This window comes from Benincasa hispida, chromosome 12 (assembly GCF_009727055.1).
Source record: "Benincasa hispida cultivar B227 chromosome 12, ASM972705v1, whole genome shotgun sequence".
Lineage (NCBI taxonomy): Eukaryota > Viridiplantae > Streptophyta > Magnoliopsida > Cucurbitales > Cucurbitaceae > Benincasa > Benincasa hispida.
The window spans coordinates 47,065,213-47,084,903 of record NC_052360.1 but is presented as its reverse complement, the minus strand read 5'-3'; the positions used below and the strand labels follow the sequence as shown (position 1 = coordinate 47,084,903).

Here is a 19,691-nt window from a genome sequence, read left to right as displayed (position 1 = left end):
ACTTGTCAGAAAATTTTCCAATTTATGTATGTTCTATTACATGAGCATTAACTACCGAGCAAGTCCTCCGACAGGCGCGGGCAATTCAAAATGATCGAGTATACGATCCTCGAGTATCGAGTATGACGTGGCTATGATCGAGTATACATGTGTCGATTGCACACGTATCGAGTTACCATGCATCTGGGTATCGAGTGACCGTGCATCGAGGATCGAGTGACGAACGAGGATCGTGTGACGAGTAATCAAGCATCGAGTGATGGGTAATCGAAGATCGAGTTTCTTGATAGGCCCAGAGGCGTGAGGTGCATCTCAAGGACGAAGCGGTGAAATCACATGTGGATGATGTCAACAGAAAACCACTTTCTATTACTTTTTCTACACGTGATCATTTTTCATTTGGGCCTCTAAAATGAGGTCATCTGTAATCCTCCTCTATCTATGAAGGAGTAAATTGAAATTCTTTTGCTTTGTTTGATTGGTTCTTTTGTTGTATGAAGAAGTTTGTATTTGGACTCTGGTTAGTTTCTGTTCGATATATATTTTCTTAATAAAAGAAAAACCATTGTAATAATTGACCTTTTGTTTTGAACCGTTAAAGGTTTGTTATTAAAATATTTTTCTAATTAATTAAAAAAAAAACCTTCCTACCTATTTGAAATTTGGAACGCATAATGATTAAAACAATATAGGTCAAAATCATACCAATATATAAAACACGGGTCGACAATTACTAAGCATATATGTGTACTATACATACAAATATATTTTTTTCCTTGAAAAAATAAGACGATTATTTAATCCCACCTTAAGGAATATTCTACATAATCAACATTGAATAGTTAATTATTAATCAATAAGTTAAGGTACCAAAAGTCGTCACTCTAGAAAAATTTAATCCAATTAAAAAAAAGAAAAAGGAAAAAAGGTAGGTTTAAATAATAACTTTCATCTTGATACTTTCGATTTGGTAGCGATTTAGTATTTAAATTTTATTTTATATCGATCTAATTCGTGTTCTCTCTTATTGGTTTGTTTAATTTTAGTATATAATAATTTAGTATCTCTACCATGTAAGTAAAATCTTATTAAAGTTGAATATCATATTTTATTATGTAATAATAATTTTAGTGGTTTAGAAGTATATTTGGTTCCTTATAAGTTTATCAATCTATAAATATTTTTATTTATAAAACACCTAAATCACTGCAATATCTAATCTACAAAGACTAAATCATTATATACTAAAACTCAAGATTTGATTGTTATTAATGCAGAAGTATATAGATTAAATTGTTATAAAACTCAAGATTAAAGTCAAAGGACTAAATGATTAATTTTACAAACGTAGATGAACATCAAAATAAAAAACTTTTAAGAACTTTTATCCTTAAACTGATATGTTATATCGATTTTTAGTATCAACTTTCAATTTTATCAAATTGAGTATACATGTTTAGAGTGGTTTTGAAATTATTAAAGTCATTTTTATCACGTTCAAAATTATTTTGAAAACACGTCTTTAATCACTCAAGATTAATTTAGTATTTAAATTTACATTTTTAAATGTAATTTTCATTTCATCAAAATTGATTTTGGATCATTAAAAACATGTTTTATAATGATTTTAAAAATGACAAAAGTGATTTTTACAATTTTAGAATCACTTCCAAACATGGGTAGAAAGTTTATCCTCTATTCAATTTTAGTAATAAAAACACTCACTAATTTTAACAACAAAAACATGTAAAAACATGCATTTCATTAATTTTATGGTCATTAAACAACTTTATCAAAAACTCACATTTTTTAACAAAAGAATTAATTTTAATGTCGTTTTTCTATATATAAAAAAAGTGTTACCCAATTTTGTCCCATAAATTTATTATTCAAACAATCGATATTTAGAATAAATATCTAATGGCTTATATACGAAGCTAGGCTCGAAATCACCCCAGGTTAAATAATTCAATAAAAGAACGATACTATATTTTTAATGAATTTCAAATGAAAATTATTCAACACTTTATAAGTTTATTTTTTTTTAAAAAAATTAAAGTTTAAAATTTAAATTATCACACTCTAATGGATGTAATAAATTTCCATTTGAAGTAAAAATTGACATAAAATTCGTGATTTCCCCCTATTTTTAAATGTAAATTTAAGCTATGAGAAAAAAAATCCCATTGACAACATGTACCCCCGTGGAAGTAATTAAAACGAAGGCATTGAAGAAGAAGTATTTTCGTAAATTTGTACAAAATAGGAGGGTATTTTAGTAAAAGAATAGGTTCTCTTTACCTAGCAGAGTTGCTTTTTTGGGGTTTTCGAATCGATCAAAAAAATTTTAATACCATAAATTCTACGGGCACACCGTTCCTTCTCTCTCCTCCGTTTCTCACTCTTTCATTTCTCTCTCTATCTGGGTGGATTGGAGAACCGCATCATTGAGTTTTCTCCGCTGAATTCGAAGATTTAAACGCTTAACCATAAGCTTTTCACAACAAGAAGAAGAAGAAGGATTCTGAGTCTTGGATTTGAAGTTGAAGATTGAAAGTTTTCATTCAGGGGAGAAATTTGATTTGTTTTTTCATTTTGAATCTTGGTGGTGGTTTTTTTGTTTTCTTCTTCCAATTGGGTTTATTTCTTATGTAATGCATCAGAAGAAATCGGAAGTTCAGATCGGAAAAGAAAGCAGCGGCGTCTCTTCCGATTTCAATCCATCACCTCCTCTTCTTTTCCCATCTTCAATCTCAATTCATCAGAAACATCCACCGTCGCAGCAATCTCATAATAATCAATCTCAGCAATCTTTTCTTTCTTTCGCAACCCCTCAAATTCTAATTGAAACTCCTTCACATCATGACCCGATTGTTCCATCGCCATCGTCTTCTTCGTCTACTGCGCCTTATAAGAGACCCCTTTTGACCCATAATCACTCTTCTCTTACTAAATCCCCAACTCTTTACCGTCTCCCTTCCACCCCTCAATTCAATTCCGTCGATCCTTCTTTCTTTTCTGTCTCTTTGGCCGTTCGGAGTGCCGCTTTTCGTTTGTTCCGCCGCCTCAAGCAGCTTCGCCGGCTTCGTGTTCATTTGCGGTTGATTATTTTGTTTTCTCTACCCTTTTTCTATTTCTTGGTCTCTCATCCTACTCATTCTTTTTTCCTTGATTTCCTTTCGGCTTTTGCTTTCTCTGCTGCCCTTTTGTTTTCTCTTAATCTCGCTGTTCCTCGCCTTCCCTCCATACGGTTGTTCTTCGCTCGCTCTTTCCCCGTGAAGCTCATTTCGTCGTCTTCGTCATCTAGAACGCATCTTCCGGTTTTGTGGTCAATTGGGTCTCGGTCAAAATCAGAGAAGAGATTGAATTCTGGTTGTTGGGTTCAGGTCTATAGTGATGGCGACGTTTATGAGGGTGAGTTTCATAAGGGGAAGTGTTCAGGGAGTGGAGTTTATTATTACTATATGAGTGGTAGATATGAAGGAGATTGGATTGATGGGAAATATGATGGATATGGAGTTGAGACATGGGCTAGAGGAAGCCGGTACCGTGGGCAGTACCGGCAGGGGCTACGGCACGGTTTCGGGATGTATAGGTTTTACACTGGTGATGTTTACGCCGGAGAATGGTCCAATGGGCAGAGCCATGGGTGTGGAGTTCATACCTGCGACGATGGGAGCCGATTCGTCGGGGAATTCAAGTGGGGTGTCAAACATGGGCTTGGTCACTACCATTTCAGGTAGCTAAAACTAAAAGTATTTTTCTAAAGATTTCTAGCATTTGGAATTCAAATTGTGCATTGCCTTTTGGCCTTTCAATGACTGTATTTGAATATATGAATTGGTGTTTGATTGAATTCTCTGGATTTTATAATGAGGTTTGTTTGGCCATTGAATGTTTACTGGATTGCTGAAGGCTTTTATATACAATAATATGACAGTGTTTGTGTTTATATGCTTCTAATTTTCTTAGTTCTAGTCATAAGGTTTGAAAAGGAGTTCTTGTTTTTAATCCAACAGCTCTGTGCAAAGCAATCACTTAAATATATGCATTTGTTCAGTTAGTTTGTGTAAAGTAGAGATGTGATGTCATTGGCTGAATTACATTGACTCATTTGGTTTGAATATTAAATCCTAATTTTTTAAAATAGTATTGAAAATTTTACTCCGGGAGTATTATTTATGCTCATGGCCCACCTCACTAATCTCCCTCCACCGAAGATATGTCCTGTTTTTGAGAGGTTATCTACCATCAGACCAACCCTTGGAATAATATTAAATCATAAGTTGAGCATTGCCCTGGTTTTCTCTTTACCAAAAACACCTTATTCTCTGCAATATTAGGTTGTTTTTAATGCTCATTCAGTTCTATGGATTTGCATGTGACTGATTTGTGGTACATTGATTAAGATGTAGGAAACTATTAAAAAAAACACTCCAAAAAAGGGCAACAAAGTAATAAAGAAAGGGACCTTGGTTTGGTTTGCTCAGGCAAGCCTTGAGATAGTTGTGGTAGCTGAACTGATAAGGATGTGAAACAGCTCTGTAGGGAATGTGTATATAGTTGAAGTTCCAGTATTGGTGAATTGTTGAATCATCTTTCATATACTGAGAGATTTAGGAGAACTGTTCATGTGCTGTGTTGAAATTACACGGTTTCACATACAATAATTCGAGGCAAATGTGTCAATATGGAGCAGTTTTTTATTTTTCTCACTTCATGATAGACTGTGAGTCTATAATCATCCTGTTGTTGGATATTATTTCTTTTCAGATTTATTTGATCTATCTCCCCTTTCATACTGATAATAAACATTTTCATAAAATTTCTAGAAATGGGGACACATATGCTGGTGAATATTTTGCGGACAAAATGCATGGGTTTGGGGTTTATCAATTTGCTAACAATGGACACCGGTATGAGGGGGCTTGGCATGAAGGCAGAAGGCAAGGACTTGGAATGTATACATATAGAAATGGAGAAACCCAATCTGGTCACTGGCAGAATGGAGTTCTCGACATTCCTAGCACTCAGAGTTCTACTTACCCAGTGTCCCCTGTCGCAGTTTATCATTCCAAAGTACTGAATGCAGTGCAGGTAAAATCCCTCTTATACCTACATGAACCATTTGAGTCAGTATAAACCATTTGAGTCATTTAGCGTCGTTCAGCTTTCCTCCATCTTTCTTTTGATGGAGACAGTTTTTGGATTGGTCTGCTTTGTCTACAGGAAGCAAGACGAGCGGCTGAGAAAGCCTACGATGTGGGCAAAGTGGACGAAAGGGTGAACCGAGCAGTAGCAGCAGCAAATAGAGCAGCCAATGCAGCTAGAGTAGCAGCAATCAAAGCAGTACAAAAGCAAATGCAACGCGGCAGAAACAATGACAATATGCCAGTTACAGTTGTTTGAGTCTCTTCAGCAGCAGTCATCAGTCAATAACTTCATAGGAAGGTTTGTTCAATTCCTGTTCGGTTTCATTTGTCTCTCCTTACTTTTTAGCTCATGTGTTAAAGAGAAGGGATTGGATATGGGAAACTGAAGAGGAGCTGAGATAGCTAGGATTTCTCTGCGTTAACATTGTCTAATGAGGGGGGAAAAAGAGAGGGGGGAGAGAGAGAGAGAGAGAGAGGATAAAGTATGCATATGTTAAAACTAATTTTACACTTCGTTCCATTTTTGTAACGATGAAAGGAAGGAGAGGTTAGATGACGTGAATGAAATTACTGCTGGAAGTGGATGAAAGTCTCATCCCCAAAGCCATGTTGTATTTGAATTTGTTGGTCTTGTTCACTACTATAAAATTGTCTATAGGTAGCCTGATGTGACAAAGTATATGTGCCTCTTTTCTTGCAACTCTATACATTATTTGTGAATGTGGCCATCATTGAAAGAAAAGTATTCAATGAGGGCGGCACATAACTGTGTCTCATAATAATCGTTGGATGAATTTCCACACTCTTTAGTAGTTACTGAATACAAATTTGATGTACTTTTATAGTTTCTTTTTTATATAACTAATGGTGCAGAACTGCCATCTACATTTCGCAACCTTCTCGCGTAATTTCTCCAATCTAAGCTCTTTTTCTTTTTGGTTGCCACCTTATTTCTTTGCACTTTTTTCATACCATCCATTTTGATTAGGGGTGAGCATGATAGACCGAAAAACTAAACCGGCCGATTGAATCGAAGTCGGTTGGTCGGAGAAGGAGAGGGGTTGGTTGGTGTCAATTTGGCGAAATTTCAAACCGGCAGATTTAAAAAAAATTGAAGAATAAAACCGATCGATTTTTACTCGATGGTCGAGGTCTGTTTGAACATTTACTAAATCCATCATAGTCAGTTCGATGGTAGTTTGGTCGAAAAACTGACTTCGACCGATCGATGTTCACCCCTATTTAATATGTGTTGTGAGTCAGGACAAATCGAAACTGAAAAAACCAACATTGGCTGAATCAAATTGGTTTCATTTGTTAGTTTTTTTGGTTTGAACTGTGTCCATCGGTTAGGTTTTTTCAGTTTGGATGATTGATTGTCTGTTTGGTTGGTTTAGTTCTTAAAAACATGGTTTTGGTAAAAGGTTGTTTTTGTTTTCTTTTTCTTGGGAAAAAAGGTTGTTGGGCAGTTTGCTCTGTTACTGTCAGTTCCTAAAACCTGTCTTATGGAGTAAAGATTATGCCACTTTGTAAAGGATGAAAGTAATTAACCAATTACTATTACTTATTATTGATAGGGTAAAATGTACTTTTGGTCCCTAAAATTTAAAGTTGATGCCTATTTAATCTCTAAAATTTAAAAATCAGCACTTTTCCGAAGTAAGAAATGGTTTTAAATAGTCCTGCTACTTAAGATCGTTAGTTGATTTACAGAATAACAACGTGGTTAATTTGGCTAGTTGATTTAGCATATTTTATTATTTTAATAATATTATTTTTAATAATGTGGTCTCTTTTCTCTCTTCTCTATCATCTTCTTCAATCTAACCTTTTCGATAGTCCTGTCCTTTTTTCATTGGCGCTATGCTTTGCCGGGTGAAGAATGAAGAAGAAGAAGCCTCCTTCATTCATGGAGAAAATTCTTAAGCAACTCTCTTCTTTTAATTAAAAATCTCATTATCACCACAAATATGGACGTTTTTCTCATTATCAAGTTTTTCTCTTGATCTCCTTGTCTGTGCTATGTGCTTTGCCGGTTGAGATTTGCTTAAGGAAAAAATAGTTGCTAAGAGCAACAGTACTGGAACAAAAAGTTCGCCGGAGGAGGGTGGAAGAAGGGAAAAGAAGAGGAAGGCCACCTCATTAAAAGAAAATAATATTAAAATAATAAAATATGCCAAATCGGTTAGCTCTAAGTCATCATTTAACAGCTACGTTATCTTTTCATTAGTCAACTATGTCTAAGTAGCTTCAGGGATCATTTATAACCATTTTTAAAACCTCGGGACTAAAGTGTTAGGTTTTAAGCATCAAGGACCAAAACAGATATCAACTTCAAACTTGAGAGGGACCAAAAATGTATTTTGCCCCTATTATTATTAGTATATTCTTAAAAGAAAGTTTGAGGACATGGTTAAGTTTAGCATTTAAAAAAAAATTTCATATTTGTAATTGTCCTTTTTTAAAAAAAAAGTTCAAAATATATAGTTAGCTTTGTTTAAAAAAGTATTTATGTACAAATATGTTTGATTAAGTGATCTAATTAAATATAAATAAAGATAATATTAAGAATCTGATGTTATTGTAGAATTAGATTTTTTTTTCTTCAGAGAAATACTATACCCATGTTTGTGATTTTTAAAGATGTAAACAAAAAATGGCTTTGAATAAACTAACGATCATTGCTTTAAAAATTAGTTACTGAGATTTTTCTGGTTGCTTTCTTTGGGGTAAACCATTTTGAAAGTATTTTCTTTATTATATCGTAATTAATTAACACAATAAATGTTTATATATTAAATTTACTTTTATTTTCTAAAACATGGAGCAAAAAACATTTTTTATTTATTCAAACATTGTTTTCTAAAAATGAAAAAAAAATGAAATGGTTATTAATTCATTTTTTCACTCTTACAATTTAATCGATGAGTCATATAAAAAGATTTTAGGACGAATTTATGGGTAATTGTCTTGAGTGAAAAAACGTTAGAAATATTTTTAAATATAACAAAATATCAATGTCTACTAATGATATACAACAATAGATACTGATGGATAAACGGATAGATGTCATCAGTGTCTATCACTGTCTATTACTAATAGATAGTGATATTTTGCTATACTTGTAAATAAGTTCTCATTTTCCTATATTTGAAAGCATCCCTAAATTTATAGTTTTGCAAAAAGAGAAGTGGATAATTAAATATAGTACTAAATTTATATAGACATGTCAGTATTTCTATTTTCAGGTTCAATATAAAAAAATGGTGAATTTGTTGGGATTGATGCCTTAAATCTCGTGGTTTCGTAGTTTGTAAATTATTTGTATAAAAATTATTTATTTAATAAAATAAAGTGTTATTATTTAACTTTTAGTTGCATTAATTCCAAACCAATAAATTAAGTGATGACATACAAATGGATCATTTTAAGCAATAACCTAAAAGATCTGTAGCAGATGGATAAGGTTGGATACCTTATCCTGGTGACACATGGATACGACCCACTTGATAATTGTTACAACTGTTGTAAAGTATTACAAATGATCTAATCCTAATAATTCATGTGGAGACATGTGAGTAGGAGTATCATGTACAAAGAGTTTGTATAAGACTGAACCACAAAATGATTAGTCTCTCTTTATTATGTTGTTACTTGAAGAGACTCACATTTCACTATGATGGCCATAAGTGACTTGACCTTAATCTTGAGTGAGTTGTGAACTCCTACCTATAAGAGTAATCCTTTGATCTGTATGGGTGAGAATGCCAGATTCACCGACTCAATATGCCTATCATTTTGGAAATTCGTCCAAGTGGAGAGCTAGGAATACAACTACACAAGAAGGAATTCAATTAGGGTAAGTAGATAAAATGCTCCCTTAAGAGCTAATTTCGGGTCTTGAACAATGAGACGCTTCACCCTCTCACTGGTCAGGTGTAGTTATAGTTAGACTATAACTAATTGTTCATTAGAGGGATCAGTAATACTTAAAGAGTTAAATTTAACTATAGAAGTAAAATGGTAATTTTGACCCAGTTGTAGTTACGAGCAATTTGTGAAGGGTCAACTTGCTATTGATTGATTATATCCAATGAACACAGAAATATATTTACAATGCGAAGAGTGTAGTTATCTGAAGTGAACAATAGTTAATGAAGGTTGATTAATTTAATTAAAAATTTTAATTAATTAATCTTGTATCATTAGAGCTTCTAATCTGTAGGTCCATAAGTCCCTTTGCTAGCTCAATAAGGGATTAATGAGAATCAATTAATTCTAGATTGATTTGAATTGCTCAAATTAATTAAAGGGAATTAATTATATGAGATACAATTAATATAATGTATTTGGATACATTCTATTATAAAATTTAATGAGAGAGATAAATATTTGAATATAATTCATATATTAATTGTATGAATTAGATTCATATAAAAGTTGCAGGTTAAAATTAATATGAATATGATTCATATTAAAACTATAGGTTATATTAGAGAATATAAACTATAGGTTATATTATATGTGATATAATATAAACTATAAACTATATATTATATGAGTTATAATATATAGTTTAATTTATTATATTATTTTAGTTAATATAATTAAAATCATATTTGTTATTTTCATGACGTGGAGAGAGTTATTCACATCTCTCTCATATAGCAATTAACAAAGTTTTTTGAGGTGGTTATATTACGTGAAAACTGTGTGTGAAGAAAGAGCTCTGCAACTATCTCTCTCGGTACTAATTCTCTAAAAGATAATTCTTCCTTCACCAAAAATTAAAGTCCACTTCTCTGCTTGATTTCTCATCTAGAGAATAGCAAAGAAGACTTCTTTAGTGGTGTTCTTTTTCCTATTCGTTGATGTTGTGGGAGAAATTCTCTGTTCATGATCTCACTGAGGAGGAAATTCGTGACAATTAATTTGGCTTCAAGAGTAAGTGTTTTCTCCTACCCTTTTCCTCTTTGTATGATTTGTTTTTTTAGAAAGCCTAGGATTCAGTGTTTATCGTTCTATACTACTCTGGTTTTAAGTTATTCCAAAAAAATAAATTCACTAACACAAGCGATCACTCGCTTTTGCATCGGGAATTTGATTCATTCAATTGAAATTAGAGTCAAATCGTGTTATGAATTTCTTTCTGGTAGTTAAAATCAGAGAATTGGTGGGTATTACACTGCATTATGGATGTTGTTTGCAAAGATTGGATGTTTTAAAAAATTACACTTAGTTTGCTGCTTTAAATTGTTTAAAGTTGTAATGGCCCATTGTTTTGGGTGTTTAAATTCATGTTATCGAATCTATAAGTCTGTGTCCGTGGTGAAGAGTTTGCCATGAAGGAAGCTTCAATTCGGTGCATTTCTGGTGAAAAACGAAGAAGAACAATGGCATTTTAGCCCAGAGTGCAGCTGCGCCTTTGTGCACCGCTGCGACGCTTGGGAAAAATTGCGTAGAGTGTCGCAACGCTCTGATCACAGTGTCATTGTGCTCCGAAAAGCCAAGACGTATGCGTGCGCCTGGTAGTTTCCAGATCGTGGTTTCAAGGCAGAAGCGGTTTTTTTACTTGTATTTTGATATTTCATGTACTTTATTGTTTTAAAATTAATTAAATTAATATAAATGTTATATTATTTTAATTAATTCTTAGGTATACCTATCTTTAGTCCAATTTTTGTTGTTTAATTAATTTTACGTTTGATGTATGATTATTTTTATCATATAGCATAATGTATGTCATATAGTTTAAAATCCCACCATAGGATAAACATGTTATATCATGTATCACATTTGATATAACTAGATGAAAAACACGTACGATGCACGGGGCTTAAAATTTTTTATAAAATTTTTTTAATTTTGATCAAATATTTATTAAGTATAGTATAATTAGTAATACTTTGACATGTAATAGAATAATTAAAACAATACTGTTTAAAACCTTATATTGCTGTTTAAAGCTAACTATATGGATTGCTAATATTTGTAAAATAAAAGTTATGTCTCAAATATTTTCATTGGTTGAAAATATTAGAGGCATATTTTTTTTTTAAAAAAAAAGGAACAATTTTTTGAATGAATAAAATTATAGTGATAAATATAATTAATTTAAAATTTAGAATAATTGACATAAAAATTAAAAGTAAATAAAGAAATATAAAATATAAAATTAGAAGAATGGATCAAATTATAATACATATAGATATAAGTTGAATATAGTTTGTGAAATGAAATGATACAAAAGTGTCATTGGGTAAAACTATACATATGTTTAGTATCTTTGAAAAAATGTAACATACTATCCCATTAGGTAATTCTTTTGTGGTTCTTAGAAGATAGTGATTTATGTAGAAAGAAGAGACAATATATTTCATAAGAATTATATACTTTGAAATTTAATACGATAAACTGAATTAACTACGTAATAAATTAGACCTCGTTAAAGCAAAACCTCTTTTTAAACAATATTTCTTGTATATATGAAAGATAAATTGAATCCTCTAGTGATTTGACAAGAACTTTTGTTGTTGACATTGAAGCTCCCCATGATAATGCAACATCAAGTAAACTTGAGTGGATACCCTTTTTCATTAGGTGGACTTAATGGAATTCATGGTATGAAAACCTGTTTTCCTGCATTTTCACCCATTACTACTTTGGTATGTATAATATTTCTTCCAAACAATCGATATATCATTCTTGTTTCATTGCACAAACTGTTAGATGGATCTAAATTTCTCAATAATATAATAGGACAATTAACCTTTACTTTAAGCTTACGGGGTCGTATTCCATTTGATAATAAAGAATTTAGAAATTTTTCATGGTAGTAAACATTTGTATCGTCCATTACCTCATCAAAACTATTGAAGGTTTTAACTTCTCCTGGAAAGATATCTATCAAAAGTTCATTTAAATAATTAACATGATCATTTGTCGTAGCTAAAATGACACTATTTGTCATGTACTCCATTGATGTAGCACAGAGTTGTAGATCCGAATATATGATTTTTATGAATTCCATTTTCATGTTTCTTTCAAAATGTCGTATTGCAATTTCTTGAGGCAAGGTAATGATATCATCATGATAGGCAGGTTCTGCTCTATTTCTAATCCTCTGGATAAAGTCTGTAAATGCTTTGTCATTATGTACCCTCATATTTTGTTTAAGGTGCAATTGGTGCATTTTCTTCAGAGATATGATCTTCTTAAGTTAATGGCAACATTTTGTTGCCTTGTTCCTTTTGGAAGTACTAGAAGTACTTGGCGAAAATCTCCTCCAAACACAAATACTTTTCCTCCAAATGGTTGAGTACAATCCATTACATCCCTTAATGATCGATCAATAGATTCAATTGTAAGTCTTTTTGTCATAGGTGCCTCATCCCATATTATTAGTCTTGCTTTTCGAATTAGTTCAGCTATGACACTCTACTTTGATATATTACATATTGTGAATCAGAAGCCTGTAATGGAATTTCTAATCTAGAATGTGTTGTTCGACCTCTCGGTAAAATTGATGCTACTACACCAGATATTGCAGTTGCAAAAGTTATCATTCCTTTTGATCTAACCATTGCCAAAAGTGCTCGATACAAAAAGGTCTTTCCAGTTCCTTCAAGCCCATCGATAAAAAAGAGTCCACATTTATTACCATCAATTCTTTCCATAATAATGTCATATGCATTTTTTTGTTCCTCATTTAATTTTGTTGATGCTAAAATATCTTCATCATCTATTATAATGAATTCTTCATCTCTTATCTCTGCCATTGACATGAAGTCGTCATCAGAGTCATCCTTAATTATTGGAGGGAGATCAAATTGTATTGTATTTTTGCCCATGGATTGGAGAAAGTAATTTATGTTTTTCAAATCCAATTGAACTTGTTCTTCAGTTGATAAATCATTTGATCGGTTATAGTCTTCAATTATAGCTTCTAAAAAAGGATCCCATAATTTTCTAACTTCTGTGGGTTCACAGTAGACCAACAAAGTAACAAATAATGTTCGCAAAGCATATGACATTTCAAACAATTCAACCTCTTTTAAACCATCAATCAGACTTTCATCAGAGTCAAGTAGTCCTCTTATTTGTGATGCTTCCTTAAATGTACATTATCTTTTTCTATTCACTGTCAACAAATCATTAAACGACGTTGAACCTTTAACATTATTCAATAAAAGCCTTAGATAATATCTTTCTTCCTCAATCAGATTTGCTCCATTTATTCTTCTTATAACATGAAATTTTTTCTTCGGTAATCATTTTTCGTTCCTGTATCCCAAACACAGTGTTTAGGAAAATCTTTATACAACAATTTTCTTGAGTCTTCATCTTTTTGGCATGTATTAAAAAACTCTGTCAACATTGTTTTAGATACATAATCAAATCTAATAAGTTTCTTGAAATTTTGGTTATGCCAATAAGAAACCAATTGTTGATTTGGAAGATGTAACTGTAGATTTATAACAGGTGGAGATATTTCATTTAGTCTAAAATAAAATATTCTTCATAGTGCTTCTGGCGTAGAAATCCATCCAACATCTTGAATGTTTTGAGTCTCATTTATAATAATATCTTCATCATCATTTACTATTGAAATTGTTTCTCTATCATCATCTTTATATATATACTTATATAAATATTTGACCGCCTTGATTGCGGAACAAATCTCAACATTTATGTGACAGTTGTATCATTGAAGAAGATATGGATTAAAAGGAACTACCCACTGATTATCTAACATGACATTGCAAATGGAATTTAATATCTATTACTATTTATATGATTTTTAAATTTAAAACATCCATTCATGCATGACATAGAAAAAAATTCGTAACTATTGTAAAAACGACATACCTTTGTTCTATCATTTCGTCTACGATATATTGGGTATAAATCCTTTCTTTGCATAGTATGAGAAGAATATGACTTGGGATAGTGGAATCTACATGCTCCATTCACCATACACGGGCTACTTATTTTCAATGCTCCACATGGTCCATGTATCATGTGGTTAACAACTAACTCGCGAAGAAGTGGATTTGTTGTCATATCAAGAATTTTAGGAAACATAGGCATCGTATTGATCAATGTTTGTTATTTTATGCCCATATTTAAAAATAATCAAAATATGAGCATGTGAGAGTCCCCTTCTTTGGAACTCATTCACATATGCATATGCTCCAACCTTTCCAAAAACTTCTTTTCTAAATAGTTGATCTTTGAGATCTTTTAATTTTTGCTCGAAAATTCACGATGTCAAATGTAGCCTATCTTGAGGTTGTTGTCCTTCTATCAATTCATCTTTAATTTCTTTCCTCTCAGAACTGCATGTCATAGTAATAAAAAGACCTGGCTTCCAAATCGTTGTACTCAGGTCATTGCATCCAAATATTTGTGTCGTATATCTCTTGGACCTCCATCAAAAGTACCAGGAAGTATAATTCGCTTCCCTACTATATGCATTTGTTTCTTCTGAGTTAACGACATATATTAATCCTTGGTATAATTCCAATCTTATTTGAGTCTGTTGTGTTCTAAAAAAAGTCCAACCTAGTTGTTTCAAGTTTTATGTACATATCAACAGAAAATTGTTGAAACAAACATCTTGCTGAAAGAAAAATCAATGTCTAAGATTCTCTAATATGAAACTTGAAACAATAATATTCTCTGCATGAAATTCTTCCATTTTGTTTCTTTGATAAACCTGTGAATATAGGAATTCAAATAATGTAAACATATTTAAAAAGTGAATGTCGTGGAATATGAATGAAACTATGTTAGATAGGTTCCCATGACGTTCTATTACAAAGACTTCTTCTGGAGTCTGGAAACTATAATTTTCTGAAGTTTAACAATTTTTATAAATGATGTCCTCCCATTTTCAATTGTTTAGCCAGATATTTTTATTTCTTGATGCCATCTAGGTTCTCCTTTCGGAAATAATAATGGATACTGTAGAGAGTCATAGCAACTAAAATAATGTTTAATTCTATGATGATTTCCTAAATGGGCATGGAGGACAATATTTCTTTCAAAAGGTGAAGAAATTCCATTTCGTTCAATCCATATAGTTATTACTTGATTAACAATAAGTGTGTTATAAACACGTTGATCAACTTTAACATTACTTGCAATTTGTATATGAATATGTTGTAAATTGTCAAACTCCTGCAATGACTGAAATACTTGTGAGTAAGGATTGCATTTGAGTATGTTTATCAACTTGTGTACCATACACTCACAAATGCCTCCATCTTGTAAAACCCTTATTCTATTTTGAATTTCATTGTCGGTGTCAAAAAAGTATAATTGAAAATATCTTGGTCTGTCTTTCGGCAGTAGTGCTGCTAGATCATGATATACTTGTCTTTGGGCTCTAAATGTATAAACTCCTTTCTTGACGTTGCTAATTTTTTATCCAAATTAACACCAAATGAAGTGAAAGAAAAAAGGCTTTTCTATGCCCTAATATTCTTTCTAAACTTGAATTCATCATCTTCTACATTGAGATATAGTTGAAGTAATTCATCTGGAATTATAGTTGGTGAAAGTCGAATTTGTCCATTGTAATAGTAAAATGTTGGTGTTTTGTATTCAAACCTTTTTGCTTTACGATATATACATGATGACATTTTTTTCAATTCATGAATGGTTATGTTTTCATTGTTTGTAGTAGGATTTGTTCCAAATATGAAACATGATATTTAAATTTGTGTTTCAAAAACTTAAAACAATAAAGAAAAAACTATTGTTGTTGTTTTTGCACAACAACTTGCGTTAGGTGTACTTTGGATTCCAAAATCTCTGTTTTGAAAATCTATTTTTGCCAATGCAGTTTTCTTTGAATTGGCATATCTTAACTTTTTCTCTTCGTTTTTCAATTGATAATTCGACATATTTTTTTTCTTTTGCGTGCATTGGCCTTTGCATTTACTTTCTTTTTTTTTTCTTCCTTGAGATTGGAACTGATCTTCAGAGTTTGAGAGACTCAGTCATTCACTCTTCTGATTTAGTTGACAGAGGACACGAAACCCTGATACTCGCATCTTATGACATTAAGAGGCGTGCAACGATGAGGTTGAAGGATCCCATATTGTAGGGCCTTTGAGCAGAAGCGGGAATGACCATAATCCCATTTTTACAGAGAAAGAAATTTTACAGAAATAAACAAATAGATTATGCAATTATAAAAAAATTAACTACAACATGCTCGACAACAAAAAGTTTAGAGGTACATGAAACTTTACCTTTGAAGACCTTCTCCAAGAAAATCAAGAAATCCCTCGATCTGCAAATCATGAACAAAGCTAAAAAGGCCAATATGGACACTACCAATTGGAGACTTTGGTATTCTCATGTAGAGAACCCATGAGTGGTAGGCTCTGGCTAATTTGGATTGAGGGAAGGGAGGAGAATGAAAATTTTTTATAAAGAGAGTGGAGAGGAATTCAAAGAACCTTTCTCTGTAAAAAAAAAAAAAAAAAACGTTCTACTACTTGTCTCTTTTTTCTCAAAGGGAAAAAATTATCAATATCCAAAAACCACCCACTTACATAGGTGGAGAGAAAAGAGGAGGAGGGGATTGTAACTCCTTCCCTAATTTGAAATAACATTTAATATATATATATAATAACTAACTTATCATATAATATATATATATATTAATTATATGTTATATCAAATACAACATATAACCTATAGTTTTAATATTGTATCATATACAATATAACCTATAGTTTCTTTTCTCTCACATATGACATTTAATACAAATCACATTTATATTAAATTTAACAATTATGAATCCAATTCATATTATCAACATTTGAATCATATTCAAATATTTGAATCCTCCCATAAATAATATAATGTATCAAATACATTATAATAACTATATCACATATAACTTAATTATATCATATATAAACAATTCCCTCAATTAATTTGAACAATTCAAATTAATCCAAATACTGATTCTCATTTAGTCCTATTGAGCTACTAAGAGGACCTCATGGACCTGTAGCTTGAAACTCCAACGGTACATGAATAATTAATTAAACTCTTTAATTTAAATTATTCACCATCGGTTAACTGAAAATGACTCCACTAAAGACCATCAGCTACACTCTTCGCACTACGTATATATTTCTGTATCCATTGGATATAGTCAATCAACAGTACGACAACCCTTCACAAATTGCTCGTAAGTACAATTAGGTCAAAATTACCATTTTGTCCCTGTAGTTGCATCTAACTCCTTAAGTACCACTGATCCCTCTAATGAACAATAAATCATAGTCCAACTATGATTGAACCCCTCTCGAGCCAGGAATGGGTGTGGTGCCATATTGTTCAAGCCTAGAAGTAGTTCTTAAGGGAGCAATTTATCTACTTACCCCAATCTCGGGGAAGGAGTGAATTCCTTCTTGTATAGTTGTGTTCCCAGCTCCCTAATCAGACGAATTCCCAAAATGGTAGGCTTGTTGAGTCCACGATCTAGCCACTTTCATCCATACAAATCTAAGGACACTTTCATAAGTAGGAGTTCACAACTCACTCAGGATTCAGGTCATGTTACCTATGGTCATCCTAGTGAAATGTAAGTCTCTATTATGAACTGCGTTATATAATGAGACTAAATATTTCGTGGTCTGATCTTATACAAGACTCCTTTGTATATAATATCCCTACTCACATGTCTCCACATGAATGATCAAGATCAAATCATTTATAGCACTTTACAACAATTGTAACACCTACAAAACATGTCATACTCGTAGTGTTACCAGGAGAAGGTATCCAGCCTTATCCATATACTACAGACCATTTAGGTTATCACTTATATATGGTTCACTCTATGTCTCTACATACATGTTTAAGCTACAAGATAACATTTGGATGTTAGTTTATTGGTTTGTGGTTAATGCAACTAATTTTGAAATAAAACATCAAATATTTTATTACATAAATAAAATATTTGTACATTACAATAACAAACTATAGAACCCTTTGAGATTTAGGGTATCAACTCCAGCAATCTCCCACTTTACCTAAAGCTAGTAGGTGTATATTGTAAAATTCAAATTGTAATACAAAGTACACAAAGCAATAAATTAGGGAACAAACCGCCCAGTACAAATCTCCCACTTGCCCTACTTTAAACGTGGCCTATCCCATAGTCCCATAGTTCTTTTTTAAACTGTAATACAAAGTTTGTTCTGTAAAGTTAACCGGACACCTCTAACTGCTACAGCTGAGACGACGTGCCTGGTTCCAATTCACATCGTCATCTCACCAGTATCAAGTTGCCGCTGGGAACTAATTCCCTGAAATGAAGAATAAACATGGTTAATGGCCCCAGAGTCAATAATCCAGACAGAATCTGAAGGAACTCTTAACGAAGAGCATCCATGAGCGCATTCAGATCTCTCTGATTTCATTGTGACCGATATACAATAAATATATTCCAACATATAGGTATGCAAATAAACACTAATTAACCGCATGCTTTGCACAATAAAACACAAGGGAAAGAGTTCTCATACTAGTTGAAAACTCTCTTCAAACGTCGAACTCAAAGCAGCGGAAAAACCTCTACACGCTCTATTGCCCAGCAAATCAGTCGGCTACGGCAGCACGATCGTCTACACGAACGGCAGCAACACGAACAGTCACGAACAAGAAAGCAGTTGGGACGAAACCACCAGTTGGAGCCCTTGGTATTCTTAGAGTACGAATCCAAAGAGTGGTCTTTGGTAAATTTGGTAGAGGTAAGAGGAAACAACAGATCATGTAGACAATAAGCAAGTGGGAGAGAAAGAGCTATCGTATAGCAAGGATGCTTATCGTTTAGATAAAGCTACATGATCATGTAGGTTTTACCAAGCAATCGTTTAATAAAAGGTGGACGATCGTTTAGAAAACGCAGCACGCTATGCGATCATCTAGGAAAGCTAAGCGATCGTTTAAGGAAAGGCGTGTGATCGATTAAATTCAATTAAGACCCTGGTGTGCGATCGTTTAGACGATGGGATACTATCGTATAGGCTCTCAAGCAAGGCGATCGTTTACGTTTTCACACCGATTGCGAATTTTCGAACTTTTTTTTTTAGCCAAATGAAAATAATTTTCATTTTATCCATCAGTTACCATAACTGAATGCGGCTACTCCCACTAACGCACGATTGAGGAGATTAATACGACCAATTATCTCATAATTAACCAATTTAATAATTAATAAATATAATCATATTATATTCTTACCCTATAGTTTGATATCACATATCTACTATAGTAATTTCTCCTCCACTTGTTATAAATCATATTTATATCTATTTCCTCCATAATAATGTATCTCATACATTTAGCGAATTATATCATATATAATTAACCAGTTTATTTATATCATATATAATCGAACACCTTATCAATTTGAACATTTCAAACTGACCCAAACACTGATTCTCGACTTTATCTAAGCTACCCAGGGGACATGATGGACCTGTGGCTCGAAGCTCCAACGGTATG

The 19,691-nt window shown here is 32.5% G+C and overlaps 1 protein-coding gene across 1 annotated transcript; it reads left to right on the top strand.

Annotated features, from left to right (window-relative positions):
* Nucleotides 1–2,360: 2,360 nt before the first annotated feature.
* LOC120067817 lies at nt 2,361–6,001 on the top strand. Its single transcript, XM_039019409.1, has 3 exons — nt 2,361–3,739; nt 4,833–5,097; nt 5,230–6,001. Exons 1-3 carry the CDS (start codon nt 2,655–2,657, stop codon nt 5,407–5,409), a joined length of 1,530 nt encoding a protein of 509 aa, XP_038875337.1. The 5' UTR covers nt 2,361–2,654; the 3' UTR covers nt 5,410–6,001.
* The last annotated feature ends 13,690 nt before the right edge of the window (nt 6,002–19,691 follow it).